Source organism: Nothobranchius furzeri, chromosome 18 (genome assembly GCF_043380555.1).
Source record: "Nothobranchius furzeri strain GRZ-AD chromosome 18, NfurGRZ-RIMD1, whole genome shotgun sequence".
Taxonomy (NCBI): domain Eukaryota; kingdom Metazoa; phylum Chordata; class Actinopteri; order Cyprinodontiformes; family Nothobranchiidae; genus Nothobranchius; species Nothobranchius furzeri.
Genome location: NC_091758.1, coordinates 14,053,941 through 14,070,586, shown reverse-complemented (window position 1 = coordinate 14,070,586; position 16,646 = coordinate 14,053,941). Strand labels below are relative to the sequence as shown.

The window sequence follows — 16,646 nt, the reverse complement described above, 5'->3', positions numbered from 1 at the left end:
ACCTTCGCCCCATAATGCCTTCAGCGCCTATAAAACCTTCACCACCTACACCACCTTCACCCCCTATAATGCCTTCACCACCTATACTGCCTACACCACCTTCACCCCTATAACGCCTTCACCACCTACACCACCTTCACCCCCTATAACGCCTTCACCCCATAACACCTTCTCCACCTACACCACCTTCACCTCTGTAACGCCTTCACCCCCTATACTGCCTACACCACCATCATTCCCTATAACGCCTTCACCTCTAAAACACCTTCACCACCTACACCACTTTCACCCCTATAACGCCTTCACCACCTACCCCACCTTTACCCCCTATAACGCCTTCACCCTCATAACACCTTCTCCAACTACACCACCTTCACCCCCATAAAGCCTTCACCCCCTAAAAAACCTTCACCACCTACACCACCTACACCACATTCACCCCCATAACACCTTCACCACCTACACCCCCATAAAGTCTTAGCCGCCTGTAACACCTTCGCCCCCTACACCGCCTTCAACCCCATAACACCTTCACCACCTACACCACCTTCACCCCCATAACACCTTCACCCCCTATAAAGCCTTCACCCCCATAACACCTTCACCACCTTCACCCCCATAAAGTCTTAGCCGCCTGTAACACCTTCGCCCCCTACACCGCCTTCAACCCCATAACACCTTCACCACCTACACCATCTTCACCCCCTGTAACACCTTCACCACCTACCCCACCTTCACCCCCTACAACACCTTCAGCACCTACACCACCTTCACCCCCTATACCGCCTTCACCACCTCCACCACCTTCACCCCATAATGCCTTCACCACCTACTCCGCCTTCATCCCATAACGCCTTCACCACCTATACTGCCTACACCACCTTCACCTCATAATGCCTTCACCACCTACACCGCCCTCACCCCCATAACACCTTCACCACCTATACTGCCTACACCACCTTCACCCTTTATAACAACTTCATCACCTACACTGCCTATAAAGCCTACACCCCCATAACACCTTCACCACCTACACCATCTTCACCCCCTATAACACCTTCACCACCCACCCCACCTTCAGCCCCTACAACACCTTCACCACCCACACCACCTTCACCCCCTACAACACCTTCAGCACCTACACCACCTTCACCCCTTAGTGCCTTCACCACCTACTCCACCTTCACCCCATAATACCTTCACCACCTATACTGCCTACACCACCTTCACCCCATAACGCCTTTACCACCTACACCGCCCTCACCCCCATAACGCCTTCACCACCTATACTGCCTACACCACCTTCACCTTTTATAACACCTTCATCACCGACACTGCCTATAAAGCCTTCACCCCCATAACACCTTCACCACCTATACTGCCTACAACACCTTCACCCCATAATGCCTTCACTACCTACACCGCCCTCACCCCCATAACGCCTTCACCACCTCCACCACCTTCACCCCATAATGCCTTCACGACCTACTCCGCCTTCACCCCATAACGCCTCCACCACCTATACTGCCTACACCACCTTCACCCCATAATGCCATCACCACCTACACCGCCCTCACCCCCATAACACCTTCACCACCTATACTGCCTACACCACCTTCACCCTTTATGACAACTTCATCACCTACACTGCCTATAAAGCCTTCACCCCCATAATACCTTCACCACCTACACCATCTTAACCCCCTATAACACCTTCACCGCCTACCCCACCTTCACCCCCTACAACACCTTCACCACCCACACCACCTTCACCCCCTACAACACCTTCAGCACCTACACCACCTTCACCCCCATAACGCCTTCAGCACCTACACCACCTTCACCCCTTAGTGCCTTCACCACCTACTCCACCTTCACCCCATAACACCTTCACCAACTATACTGCCTACACCACCTTCACCCCATAACGCCTTTACCACCTACACCGCCCTCACCCCCATAACGCCTTCACCACCTATACTGCCTACACCACCTTCACCCTTTATAACACCTTCATCACCGACACTGCCTATAAAGCCTTCACCCCCTATAACACCTTCACCACCTACACCACCTTCACCCCTTATAACGCCTCCAACCCCTATGACACCTTCCCCACCTACACCAACTTCACCCCTATAACGCCTTCACCCCCTAAACACCTTCACCACCTACACCACCTTCACCCCCTATTACGCCTTTACCACCTATACTGCCTATCAATCAATCAAAATTTATTTATGAAGCACTTTTCATACAAATGCAGCTCAAAGCGTACACCACCTTCACCCCCTATAACGCCTTCACCACCTTCACCCCCATAAAGCCTTCACCCCCATAACACCTTCACCACCTTCACCCCATAACAACTTCACCACCTACACCACCTTCACCCCCTATAACACCTACACCACCTACACCCCCTATAACACTTTCACCAACTACACCACCTTCACCCCCTATAACACCTTCACCACCTTCACCCGCTATAGATCTCCGGGAGTTGATGTCACTTCTCCCGGCATGCAACAGTTCAAATCGAAATGGCGCCATATTGGCATGCAGAAGCCGGCAGCTGGACTATTTGTTATTGTCAGAAAACTCAAACAGGAAATATGGTAGATTCCTGTTGTGCCCCAGGATGCAGAACAGACACGGACGACATAAGGAATGAGCCATCTACAGGATTCCCCAAGATCCGGAGCGCCGCAAACGTTGGATCATTGTAATAAAACGCACTAGTGACCGGGCTGAAATGAAACTGTGGGACCCCGAGAGTAAAGGTTTTTGCTTATGCAGCGACCACTTCATATCAGGTACTCAACTGTGTATGGTATTTATTTTAAATGCTTTTATTACGATTCTTAGTGGGCTTCCTAAACTTATTTTGGCGTGGCTTTTTCTGTCTTATTACTCATAGCAGCAAGTAAACATCATGTAAAACGTTGCCTCGTGATTTCTGCGTGCTGCAGTTTACGTGTTTTATGATCACAGCAATTAACCGGCTAAGCTGTATTTAATTTTGAAGCAATGGTTGATCAATTGTCAGATCACACATAAAAAGCACTTTGGATTGCTATTATCTGTCTCACCGAGACAGATCTCAGACAGATCCTGAGACGCTCCTGCCCGACATATTTATTTTATTCACTGAAAAAAAATCTGATTAGTGATTTCTCTTGGCGTTCAGTTTATACAATCAAACAGCACAGCACTCTATTTAAACTACTTACATGTAAATCTGTTATTTGTCCATCCATCCATTTTCATCCGCTTATCCGGAGTCGGGTTACGGGGGCAGTAGCGTCGAGAGGCCCAGACTTCCCTCTCCCCAGCCACCTGGGCCAGCTCCTCCGGGGGAATCCCAAGGCGTTCCCTGGTCAGGTCCGGTAAGAAGTCCGCTCTGACAGCTTCTGGCGTTTTTAAAAAGTATCCCAGGGGCACGGTAAGGGTCGGAGATGTTTAGTCTATTTAATTTCTGACTATATAAAACGATTTCTTCGGTTTTAAAGTGTGAAGTAAACTCCGACGAAGTAAAATCCAAGCCGATCCCATTCATGTTCATGTTTACGATCCGTGTTTGTTTACCTTTTTTTCCTGCCAATATGGCGTCTACTAACTGAGAATCACGTGGGGTCCAGAGCTCTATAAAGCCTTCACCCCCATAACACCTTCACCACCTTCACCCCCAATAAAGCCTTCACCCCCATAACACCTTCACCACCTACACCCTCCAGTAAAGCCTTCACCACCTACACCACCTTCACCCCCTACAACACCTTCACCACCTACACCACCTTCACCCCATAACACCTTCACCACCTACACCACCTTCACCCCCTATAACACCTTCACCCCCTATAACGCCTTCAACATCTACACCACCTTCACACTCTATAATGCATTCGCCACCTACACCACCTTCAACCTATAAAACGCCCTCACCACCTACACCGCCTACACCACCTTCACCCCCTATAATGCCTTCACCCCCAATTCCACCTTAATCACCCACACTGCCTACACCATTTACACCTTCATCAGCATCTACTCCACCTCCACCCCCTAACATCTTCACCCCCTATACCACCTACACCACATTCACAATCTAGACCACCTACCCCACTTTCACCCCCTATATTGTCATCACCACCTACACCCCCTACACCACCTACACTGCCTTAACACCAACACCACCTTCACCCCATACTGCCTTAACCACCCACACAGCCTTTACCACCTACTGCATCTACACCAACTACAACGCCTAAACCACCTTCACTTCCTACACCAACTACACCAGGGGTCGGCAACCCGCGGCTCCGGGGCAGCACGCGGCTCTTTCATCCATCTGATGCGGCTTTCTGTGTTTGTAAAATAATGAATGAATATTTAAGTAAAATTTATTTTATTTTATCTGTATGTCAATTCTAAATGTAAAGATTGTCATCTTTTAAAATCTAAAGAAAAATGATAAAGACCTGAAGTGGCAGGTCACCTGCTTGTGCGTAATCAGACGTCTCTATAGGAGCTTTCTGAGCTGAAGAGGACATGAGATTCTGGACTTTTTCCTCAGACAGGCTCCTGGATGCGTCGCCACATTGGAGACAGGAACAAGTTTCATCATCAGGAACATTTTCTGACACGTCTCTCTGAGAGACCGGGTTTGGAAAGCACTCGCTTCAGTGAGAGGAACATCCCGCGTGGCTCTGGTTCTGCTGCTGCCTGGGACCGACGCGCTCCAAGCCCCTCTCCACATCTTCAGCTCGCTGACCACCTCACGTGCGCGCCGACAGCGAGCTGCGCTGAGCTCAGTGTCCAGTATAATGCTCAGACGGGAATCTTTTCTGGACTCATTCAGCGACCTCTGCGATGTGTAACTATTAAAATGTCAGCGCATCTGCAGCCTGGAGGTTTCTCCGTCAAAATAAACGGTGAAATACGGGAAATATCCGGTCAGCACGAACCCTGTCAGTTACTGTTCAGCCTTCTTGTGAAGATTGTTGCAAAGAGAAACATAAACGTGATGAACACCAGATCCATGCACACTGCGCCGTTATCTCCGTTTCTGTAAATGAGGAAAACAAAAAAAACGAATAGATCTGATCCTTTCTTACCTTTTCAACATAGTTTAATGTAAAGTTTCGTTCAGTACAAAGTTTAATTACAACAGTCCAACGAGACAGAGCCTGGATTTGTATTCTGAACAGTTTAAACGTGTTTTAAAACGAGACGTGTGTCATAAAGCGTCACCTGCTCAGGCCAGGTAGGTCCGCCCACAACGCCGCGGCTGCTCTAGCTCCCAGTTTTTCTTTACTGTGGGAATCGGATAATAATGGCTCTTTGATGGGAAAAGGTTGCCGACCCCTGACCTACACCAACTACACCACCTACTGTCCAAGACTCCCAGCAAGATCTCCTCTACCACCGACACCACACTCCAACCCAACAGGTTCACCAGTCTCCCCAGTTCACTCTGGTCTAATGTCATCACCACGTTGCAACACCCCTGTCATGGATGTAAACACGAGGTCCCTCTCAGCAGAACATCAGTGACAGTTCAACAACTATAGGATGACATTACATTTTGACCAGAGAACGAACGCAGAACTGCCGAGTCACTTCAGGGAATGCTTTTAACATATTTCAACAAATCTCAAATGTGTTTTTATCCAACAGCGGTTTCATGTGGTCTGATTTATGTGATGTATTAAAAATACAACTGTTACCTTCAGCTTTAGGAAGCTCCTGAACCTGCATCTCAGAGACTCTGTTCTCCTCCATCAGCTCCTTCTGCACAGTCTGAGACACTTGCATGATGTCTTTATTCTTCCCAGGCTCCTCTCCTCCCTCCATTTCCACCTCCATCTCATCTTTGTCTGATTCTCCATCCTCAGTGGGCTCGATGAGACTCTGCTCCTTGCCCTCCTCCATTTGCCGCTGCGTGTAGGTGCGAGCCTCTTCTTTGGTGTTCTCCATAGTGAGGATGAGGTGAGGTGTGGCAGGAAGCGGCGGGCTGAGGGAAGGCTCCGGTGGTGTGGAGGTGGACAGTGTGGGCTGGACCTTCATCATAGCAGAGGCCATGGCAGCAGCCAGGGAGTGCGGGGTGTCGTAGAGGGCAGAGATGGCAGATGAGATGCTCTTCTGCAGGTCCTGGTTCTTACTGACAGAGTCCTCCTCATCAGAGGAAAAGGATGGCAGCGTTTCCAGGTTCCTTTTCAGCTCCTCATCCAGGGGCTTGCAGGGACTCGGGCAGTTGCTGAGGGCCAGGTCGGCCCCTTCACCCTGCCCTCCGTCACTGAAGGTTTCTGGAGGCTGCTGAGAGGGCGAAGGTGGCGGTGGGGACAAAGGCTGGATCCCCTCTTTCAGAGAGGAGCAGGTGTCCAGGAGTTCCTGCTCAACTCCATCATTCCTCAGGTCCAGCTCGGACCCTTTTTTACTGGCCTTCAGGAAATCCAAAAAGGAGGCTGCAAAGGCAGGTTTAAAGTCAAAGGCCCGGTCGTCAGCCTGCAACAGAACAACCCAGAACCAGATCAGTTCTCTGTGTTTACTTAGAGACAAACATCCTCATCATCAGCTCTGGTGCTGGCCCACCTTAAAGCAACATAGTGGGGGGGTGTTCATATTGCCCATTTTGTGTCGGTAAGTCAAGTTTTGCTCTCCTGTCATTTGATTTGTTCAGAGAAATCTATATGGTCCAACCAGATGTGGGGTGTTCATCACAGGCCTGAAGCTCTGGGGGGATCCAGACTGAGGGACGTCCTGCTGTTCTAGCGGCATAATGAAGCCCCTCTGGTAACAACCTCAGCTACTGACCAGGGCCTAATGTGACAGCAAACACCTGAATAAAGCATCAAATGTGCTTTTAATGTGTCTATAACTCGTGTGATGAAAACAGTTGTATAACTAATAGATGTTCCATAAATGAAACTCTTATTAAGGCTCTGGTGGTCTGTGGTACTGTAGATCGTGAATCTGTCAGCCTGCCCTTCAAAGTGAGTGGGCGGGGCTAATAGCACTCTGGTCTGAATGGAGGCTTTATTTCAGATTCACGTTTACTTCTGGCCTGGACTGTGATGCTGACTCATCGGGATGGAAACAATGAGCTCATCCTTACAAAAGATCTCATCAACATGAACATTATTTTGTTTTTAGTTATTATTTGGATTCTCAAAAATTTATTCAGATGCTTCATTTAAGTATGAGCAATGAGTCAGGACAGACAGCAGGTGGCAGCACTGGCGCTGAGCTGGAAACATTCAGTAACCATGGCAACAGCTGCCGTGGAAACAGGCATCTCTCCTTTTCTCTTTTGTCAGTCAGGACGAGCTGGCTGTCAGTCAGCTATAACCACCTTCTCTCCAAATATCAAAGCAGAAATACACGACAGACGTCTATTAGAAGCTGTTCCATATTTTTGTTCTGCTGGACCAAAACAGTGACAGTTCATCACGTCCGGACCCAGAAGCAGTCGGAACACCGCAGATTTCCGACCCAGATGCTGGCAGCGTGCCTACAGGCACCTGGATCAGCTGGAGAACGTCCGTGCTCCACCTCATTCTGTGGCTTGAATAGACGAGAAATGAATAATATATGAAGCTCGGGTCTCGAGCAACTTACGGGATTCGAGAGCTTCTGCACAGAAGCCCAGGATCCTGGATCCAGAGGATCGTCAGGTTCTTTCGTCCATTGTTCCATCAGCATCTGTGTGAAGATCAGAGAGAGCTTCTTCAACATGGTCACAGGACGTTCACCTGTTCTCTAACACACACAGAGCACATGTATCTAGACTCCATGTTGGCCCTGAACTCAAACAGCGTGGGGGTGGGGGTGCAGACCCAGGTTTTCCACTGAGACACGCAGGAGGAGGCTGAATCCAGCTGGTTCATCGTTTCTTTTATCAGAGGTCCGACTTTCTTATAAAACTGGCCAGGCAGCACACGCAGCTCTAATGAACACACTTCAGCTAGATTTTTCCTTCGTGTGGCCCCCGTCAGTTTTTTGAAGGTGGAGCGCTGCGCCCGTCAGAATGAGTCATGTCTGCTAGAATACAGAAGGTTCTGGTTCACCTGCATCCTGACCAGGCTCCCCAGAAAGCTCCTCCACTCGTCCTTTCATTTCCTGTTACTGCCGTAAAGAGGCTCTTTCCTCTCAAACACACAACACAAAGATGGAGTCGGGTCCTGTTGTCTCCTCCCAGCTGCAACTCCATCACTAAAACCTTGTCCTCGTTCAGATTTAATACTTAGTGGACTTTTAGTCCGTGTTTGGTTACGTTTGTCACCCAGGACGACGACGCCTGGAGAAAAGCTGAAGTAGGAAAAGGAACAAAATAATCAAGTAAATTTCCTGGTTTTATCCACAAACCTGAAATATCTCTAAATTCAGTCTCCGTTACTCTTTGTGACTAATTCATTAGAAAATGCTCCATGAGGGTCTTCTGCGGTTTTTTTATGTGTTAAACTGAAAAGCCCCCCTCCTTCTGGCTGCTGGGTTCCTAATATAAATAACGTTAACTACATTTCAGACTTCCTAAAGCTAAAACAAGCAGATTGGGATGAAGTAATGAAGGAGCGATGCCTCCGAGTGTGAACGCACAGATCAGGGCTGTCTAGACGTTTCTACACGATGCTCTTTACCTCATCAGCTCTCTGCTGGTGCTTCACCATCTTGTCCTGAGTCTGGTCCAGATCGGTTCTGCTCACGTCCATGGTGGTGCCCGATCCAGGACTCAGGCCCAGGGATGGTGCTGATCCCACCGATCCATCGGAGAGGACCGGATCACTGCTGGACAGCGAGTCAGTCCTCAGCAGAGACTCTGTCGGAGTCCTGCTGGAAGTGGGAAGTTCGATCTAGAAAACAGACCATTTGGATCAAGATGACCTCAAATGATTAGAAACACACAGACAGAACTGTTCCTGCAGGAGGTAAGCCTCTGTCAGGAGCACCAGGAGCAGGATCCTCTCTAAATGACACTGGCCTGAGTTCACTACGGCACACAGAGGTTTGAACCACAGCGGTAAACGTGTTCCTTCTCCAACGCTCTACCACTCAGCTTTACATACCGTAAATCCTCTAATACAGGCCTGTATTCAATTAATGGCCGGGTATCATATTTTGGCCGGTGTCGGAGTCAGCGGAGGTGAATAATGGCCGGTATTTTATTGTGGCCGGGTGGAATGTGGTAACAAGCAAGTACGGGGCGCGGTTGTGTCATCCGCCTCACTTTTGATTTGCCAGTGATAGACCGCGAGGGTAACTTTAACCGTGTGGAGACGAAGAGGAGGCGAAAATTTGATATCAAGTTCAAAGAGAACGTGCTGATTATGCTGCAGAACACTCTGGGGAGCAGTAGCAGGGGTTGTATGAACTAGTCGAGTTCACTATAGTTACTCTTTATGCCCGTCATCGACTAGTCGCTGTCACATGATAATGACCGGCAAGATGCAGTCCTCGGAAAAGACAGCAGCCTGCTGTCAGCAGGTGACAAGCTCCTGCGCTCGGGGGGGCAACGCGCTGTGCCAGAGCGTCGGTACTGACCGTCCCCTCACCCCCATCCTAACCTTAACCAGCTTGCACATGCAACGCTCTGATTGTTGACGCGCTCCAGACATCTGCGTCCTGAGCACGGCCACAGTAGGGTTATAAAATCAGGTGTCGCCACCTCAAAAACTAATTTAACACGCGATCGTTCATGTCGGCTCATTTCCTTTAATGTTTTCTGTCTTTTATTCTTTTATTTGCGCCTGATGCGTTTCGCTGCTGTGGAGCGGGGCGCATCACCTTGTCTTCAGGTGACGCACCTCACTGATGTTTACGTTCTAGAACCTAACCCAACGCAGCTAGGGAGTCGTTTCCGCGTGGTAAAAGTTCATCGTCTGAAGGTTTGAGTGAGATATCTGTGATAATCTAAGTTCTGCTGTAATCAGGAGGGATTGATGGTTGTTCTTTCTTACCTTAACGGGTCTGACTGCATCCTGCAGGGCCTGCTGGGAGGGTTGCTGCTGTGGATGTTGATAATGCTGCTGATGGTGCAGCTGGTGATGGGAGGAGGAAACCTGCTGGTGCTGATGGAGGTGGAGGTGGTGCTGTGGCTGCTGGTGTGGAGCTTGATGGAGATCTGGCTGTTGACTGTAATGTTGTGGTGGGTGTTGCTGCAGGTGCTGCTGTTGGTTGTATGGTTGCTGCTGATATGAATAGCTCAGAGTTTTTAAATCCCGATGCGTCTCCACCAGCCCGTCTTCCCTTCTGCCACGTCCTCTTCCCCGCCCACGCCCTCTCCTTGACTCCCCAGCCGCTGATCCCATCAACCCCCTGCAGTACGGAGGTTCGGGGAGAGGACGTATACGTGGTCTACCTCGCGGGCGAGGAGGACCTTCACGTTTTGGTTTAGTTGGTTTCCTCCCTCTTTTCTTAGGGCCATTGTGGGTGAGGTTTTGTGACGGGTGTCCAAGGGGACTGTAGCTAGACGGATGGCAGAAATCCATGTCGACCATTATTGGACTGACCCGACTTACTCCAGAGGTGCCAGCAGCCCTCCTACAACTAGAAACCAGGTCAGGTAAAAGGGCTGGATGCCGTCGACTGTTGAGGCGTATATCTGCTGGAGCATCCGCTTTGTCCTCATCATCCTCAAACTCATACTCCTGCGCATAGTTCTTCTTTGTTGGAGGTTGTGGCTCGCGCCGCTGTTTAAGCAGGTGAAATGAGCTGGTCTTTAAAAGCTTTTTGGGTCGAGAGGAACAGAAGATGGGTGAGGTCAGACCACTGGTGTTGGAGCTTCCACCAACAGATCCCACCATCTTGTTGACCGAACCATCTCCTGGAACTGCTGAACCCAGCCCCAGGGTCAGAGTTTGGGACTGGATGAGACCAAGCTGGTCGGTATTCACAGTGGAGGGCAGCTCGTGCGTCTTCAGGGGGTCGTGGTCCAAGTGCAGATTACCATCTCCTGCGCCTGGGAGGCTGTGGCAGTACTGCCCGTAGCCTTGATCACCGGTGTGACCCATTATATTATAACCCCCTCCAGCACCTCCTGCTTTTAACGTTTCTATTGCCTCCTGTGCCGGCACGTGGCTGCGACTGAGGTCCTCTTGAGCAGCAGAATCCGCACCACAACCCGATTTGTAATCAGAAGAAGAAAACATATCCTCCATCTCTGGAAAGAAAGAACGGTCTTCATCTTGCAAGAGGGAGTCAGGGAAGCAGACTGACGTTAGAGAAGGAAAGCGTTGCTGTGGCTGAACTTGATTCTGTCCTGCTTTGTCCGCTGGGCTCATTGTGCTGTAATGGTGCTGTTTAAGCTGGTCCAGCTGGGGGTGTGTGAGCTCGCTCTCTCTTGTTTGGCTTTGCTGGGATTGTTGGGGAGTCCCTAAATTGGCCGCCATGTGGCGGGAGTGTGGATGAGTCAACTGTTGCCTGTGGTGAGTGTGTGTCTGCTGATCGTGCAGGGCGTGGGAGTGTGCATGGGCTGGAGGCTGGTTGAGGTGGTGAAGGTGTGAAGATGGGGATACACCCAAGTCTGGGTCTGCAAGAAAAGCATGAACATCAGAGCCGTTCTGTTGGGGATGATGGTGGGGCGTGAGTCTGTGCTGCTGTCTGTGCCTGTCTGCTCCCTCTCCTAGTGGAACCGCCCCTCCAACCCCAGCTCGGTCCAGTGGACCCCTACTCTCTAAGCTGTTGGCTTGTGAGAGAGACGGATCGAGGATATCCAGAGGAGACATTGAGTTCTGACTGGCTTGAGTTTGATCGGCATGGCTGTAGTGGGCATCCGCATTCTGGTTTTGGAGCTGGGATTCCACGCCACCAGACCCAACTCCCATCATGCCCGGCTGACTCAAAGAGTGCTGTTGTTTTAGTGCTTGCTGATGGTCCATCTTTGTGTGCGTGTTTTGAGAAAGTACAGACATGTGGGTTGACTGAGGAAGGTCTGGTGATGAATCCATCAGGGAGAGGGGGGCCTGGCTGCTCTGAGACTGCTGCACATCTGGAGTGTCACACAAGTAGCGACTGTCGCCTGGATTTGCCGGTTTCTTTAGCTCCATGTGAGAGTAGGAAGGTGGATGAGACAGCTGAGGGTGCTGTGGGTGGTGAGGGTGTTGCTGAGAATGTGAGAGGGCGTGAGAGGTGTGTGGTTGGTGCTGAGAGAGGGCTTGTTGTGCATAGGGCCCCCCCCTCCCAAAATGCACTGCAGAGCCCAAAGACTCATGCTGCTGTTGAAGAGAGACGGTGCTTTGAGTGTGAGAAAGCGATTCAGCAGCCCTTCGTGCTCCAGCAGGAGACTTTGACATGGCCATCTCGGACTTGGCCTGCTGTTTGTTCTGAGCTCTTTCTAGCTGTCTGCTTGAACCGCTTGTTGTGTCGGCGCCTGCTGCAGCAGGAGCAGAGCTGCTGGTAGTGGTTCTGGTACGAATGACACTCTGAGGGTGGTAGTGCTCATCGGAGAGCTTGCTCATATTATAGGTCATGCCTTTGCCTTCCCCCTCCCTGTCTCGGGAGACAGACCGGGTCAGTTGTTGTGCAGGATGCTGAGAATGATGAGAGGCTGAGGTCTCTGAGTGTAGTAGATGCTGGATTAGGAAATCATCGGCATCTTCGTCATCGTGTCGAGAGCGCTCTGCTGTCAACAAGCTTGTTTCTGCTTTTGGTCTGGTTAGTGTTGCATGGTAGGACTGGCTCTGAGACCGTCTTAAATCAGGCAGAGCTTGTGGTGAGGGCATAAAAGCAGGAGAAAGCATTGACGATAAGTATTTTGTGGCCCCGGAGGCTCCTGGGGACTGTGCCAGGTGAGTGTTAACTGGAGACTGCAGTGCAGGGTGAGTGAGGGAAGAGCTGTCAGATGGTGATGTGCTGGACTCAGGCAGGTGGTAAGAGCTGGTGTTGTCAATACCAACCCCAGCAGCCTCACTCCCTGATGCTGCAGATCCAGCTACACCCCCATGACTAGTCACTCCTAGGGGTCCACTCCGTGTAGACTCGCTCCTAAACCCCATGGAAGGACTGCTTGCTCCTCTGAGAGAGCCTGAGCTGAAACTTGACTCCTCAAAAACGGTCTCTGCAGAGAAAGCGCGTCCTCCTGAGCCCACACCAGTGAAAGCTTTCCCCCCACTAAGCACTACTTCAGAGCTCAGGTCTTGAGCATTAGGTGAACCAAACCCCCCCAAGGGTTGTGCCATGTGAGCTAATGGAGGGTGGCCAGCAGAATAAAACTGACTCTGGAGCTGGGGTGGGGGTTGGTCTGATAGGTCTGTACTAGATTTGGCCAAAGACTGGGAGCCATAGTTGGACAGACATTGTTTGGCAACAGGCTGCTGAACAAAGCTAGAGGACACCGCTGGCAGAGGAGTTGGTGCTGGGGCTGGCTGAAGCTGAGGCTGCTGATGGGAGAGCGCCAGCAAGGAGCTGCTGCTTGTTTTGGACACTGAGGAGTTGGAAGAGGAGGCAGACGAGGCTGATGGGGGAGTTTGCGGGTTACGAGAAGAGGAAGATGCTGAGCTAGAAGAGGAGTAGCCACTGGTGGAGTTGTTGGAACCCTTTAGTTCTTTTGTGGCAGATGAAGACGATGCAGAGGATGATGAGGGTGTGTAGGGAGTCTGAACGATGGGCTGGTACGTTTGTAGTGATGGCTTGGGATCAGAGGGAGGGCTTTGTTCTCCCAAGGGACTCTGAGACAGTCCCGCTTGTCGATGGTGGCTTACGATCTGCTGGAAGCCAGATGACTCACCACAGCTGGCATATTGCTGTAGCGTTGTGGACTGGGCCGGGGGTGATCGCTGGTAATGTTTGATCACGCTGTCCTGTCGGGAAGCTGCTCTCTCTGGAGGAGGCAGTGCTAGAGGAGTAGCGGCAGATACCATGGATGGGGCAGAAGGGAACATTGAGTTGTTGTATAGCTGGGACGACCGGTTATGGAGCTGGGAGGACAACACATTGAACTGGGGATGGGGCAGGTGGCAACTTGAGGAGGTGGAAGAAGCTTGAGTCTGAGAAGGGGCTGGTGGCTCCTGGGAGCCTCTGTATGTAGAACTGTGAGAAGACAGCAAGCGGTCAAAGCCTAAGCTGGACTGAGAGGGAGCTTTAATGTGCAGGAGAGAGTCATGGGGGGAAAGCAAACCATTGGAGGTTGGACTAAATGTAGAGGATTCCTGTATGGACAAAGAGGGAGCGAACGATCGTCCGTTAAAGGAGCCAGGATGTTGGTATGCAGAAATGGGAGAGGAGGAGGGGAACGATCCAGACCCTGGAATCGCCCCTGAAATAAAGAGCTCCGCTGGGGCTGGTGTGTGCATGGCTACGAGACAAACATCACACAGACAGCAGCACGTTTCAAAACAGACCATTTAACACCATCACGTCTTAAATAGTTTGACTTAGGAAGACAAGATTTCCATAACAAACACTCACCAGTCTGCCAAGAAGGAGTCCGAAACTGGGAAAGGAGGGAGGATGCTGAGGCCGTGGGCTGGGGGCCCCGAGACTCTAGAGCTGAAATCAGATTCATGACCGAGGGGTCTGGACCAGTGGGACCAGCATGGTGGAGGCTGGTGTCAAATAGCCCTGACAGTCCTAGCAACAACACAATCACAGCCTTTTCATGTCTCATATTTTAGTTCAGGTTTAGGTAAATGTTAGGAGTCAGACCACTGGTGTGCTGCAGACAAGTCTGACAAAGAGACAATGTCCAATAAAGAGAAGTCCTTGTTTCCCTCTGTTTTCTGATGACCAGGGTAAGTAATAGCAGTTATTAGAGTGGAAGAGGGAGAAGCCTACCAGTGGGAAACACCACTAACCCTAACCACATCAGAGACGTCGAAACTACAGGTGAACCTCAAAAAACAAAAGTTGAGTTATTCCAGTGAGGGTAAACGTCCTGCATTTTATTTTATGAACAGAGTTTAGGTTCTCTCTTTAAAGTCACATCACCTGAACGCCGCCCAACTCGCTCATAAAGACATGAATGTGTGTACGAGTTTTATTGCCGCAGAACTTTAATATTATTGGCTGGATTTGGAACGCGTGAGGAGGAGGTGTAGTGTGATGACCTCCAGATTTACTGATGCTTTCAGTTACGTATGTACAGTTAGCGGTAGGGTAGTGTCAGGGGCAGCAGGAGCTCAGGGGGTAGAGCAGGTTGTCCAGTTATCAGAGGGTTAGTGGATGGAGTCCGGCAAAGAATGCTGCTGTTGTATCCTTGAGCAAGACACTTAACCCATTTATCGTTTACTTTTGATTTTTTTTCAACATCATTTTGCACAGTACTTCTCTTTTACAGTTGTTGGACCATTGACATGCACTTCATGATCTGAGTGTTGGAGGCTGTCTGATGTCAGTCAGAATCTAAATGCTGCAAAAATAAAACAATAACAGCTTTTAACACGTGACACACATCCACTCATAAACTCCACAGGGAATAACCTCGGGAGTATCCCCTAAATTATTTGTGTATTCATCTAGAATCCAATAACCTTAGATTTTCCCACAAGCCTTTTTCCACCGTAGCTACTGATCTACTGTATATTAGGTGTACTGTACATCTAATAATAAAGTCATGAACATTTGAAAGGCTACTGTTCAGAACCCCAGAGAGCAGAGACCCCACTGCGGGTTGTAAGATGGAAAATTAAACAAAAATAATAAATTCAAATAAGATATTTTCACAGTAAAAGCTTAAACTGCTTATAAAAGTCAGATACAGACATTGGCAGCTTTAGATGAGGTGAAGCTGTTTGTGTTATCCTCATTTTCTGTTTGTTTAGCTTTAACAATGCTGGTAAAGTCCAACCAGCCCCATTGAAGGGACACTTGGCAGCTTTTTCACATTTTTAAACCATTTTCTTGAGCCAGCATGGTCTAAAATTACCCTCTACAAGGTTAAAGGTTGAATATGGAACACCGACACTGACAAACACTCTGGCGGACTCTGGTGTTCACAGACGGTATTGCAACAGCAGGACTAATTTTTCAGTCACTGGGACGTTGATTCACTGCTTACACGTTCCAGCACCATGTTGAGAGACAAATCGTACAGGATGAAGACGCATTTCTACAGATATGTTTATTTTACAACAGCATTTATCGTTAGAACCTCTTCTGGGCCCAGAATCAGCTGCTTGACTTGTCAAGTCAGCCATTTTACACAGTCCCAGCCTTGCTTTGCTGAGCGGACTTTTTAGCGCAACAGTGCCCTCTAGTGGCTGGTAGATGTAAATATAAACAGTGTTGTGCCCGACAGAATAAAAAACTCGATTATTTATCTTTTTAAATAGCTTTTAAAGGAGAAACTGTACATTCATTCTGCGCACCTCTGAACACCCCACGGAGGTATTATTTTAAAAACATACAGCTTTTTATTAGTGATGGGTCCAGCAACACTGACGCACCGGCGCATGTATCTGGTTTAGAGTGACACCCGTGTCGGCGTGCGTTTTGTAGTCACGTGACCGATACAGCTGATGTTTCGCTCACCAGTGAAGCATTAAACTGTGTTTAAATGCAGGAGCGTCCCCCCTCTTGTCAACAGGATGAGTTTCTGCCACAAGTACAACTTCTGAAGCAAAATAATCCACTGTTATATCAAAGAGCCAGAAAGAAAATTCAAGGTGGTTCACGAGGGATCATCTTGTTCTTAAATCGGCAAATAAGTTGTT

The 16,646-nt window shown here is 49.6% G+C and overlaps 1 protein-coding gene across 2 annotated transcripts in view; it reads right to left on the bottom strand.

Annotated features, from left to right (window-relative positions):
- The window catches only part of prr12b (proline rich 12b), a 63,988-nt gene that overhangs the window by 23,296 nt on the left and 24,046 nt on the right, over positions 1 to 16,646 (bottom strand). Inside the window, exons 3-8 of one of the 2 annotated variants that reach the window (XM_054741931.2) lie at positions 14,404 to 14,565; positions 9,957 to 14,290; positions 8,640 to 8,852; positions 7,621 to 7,704; positions 5,730 to 6,507; positions 3,234 to 3,413 (exon numbers count right to left, since the gene is read on the bottom strand). In XM_054741931.2, coding sequence (XP_054597906.2) covers positions 3,234 to 3,413; positions 5,730 to 6,507; positions 7,621 to 7,704; positions 8,640 to 8,852; positions 9,957 to 14,290; positions 14,404 to 14,565 — 5,751 coding nt within the window. The remainder of the gene's footprint in view (positions 1 to 3,233; positions 3,414 to 5,729; positions 6,508 to 7,620; positions 7,705 to 8,639; positions 8,853 to 9,956; positions 14,291 to 14,403; positions 14,566 to 16,646) is intronic. The other variant, XM_015969256.3, reaches the window with a different exon arrangement.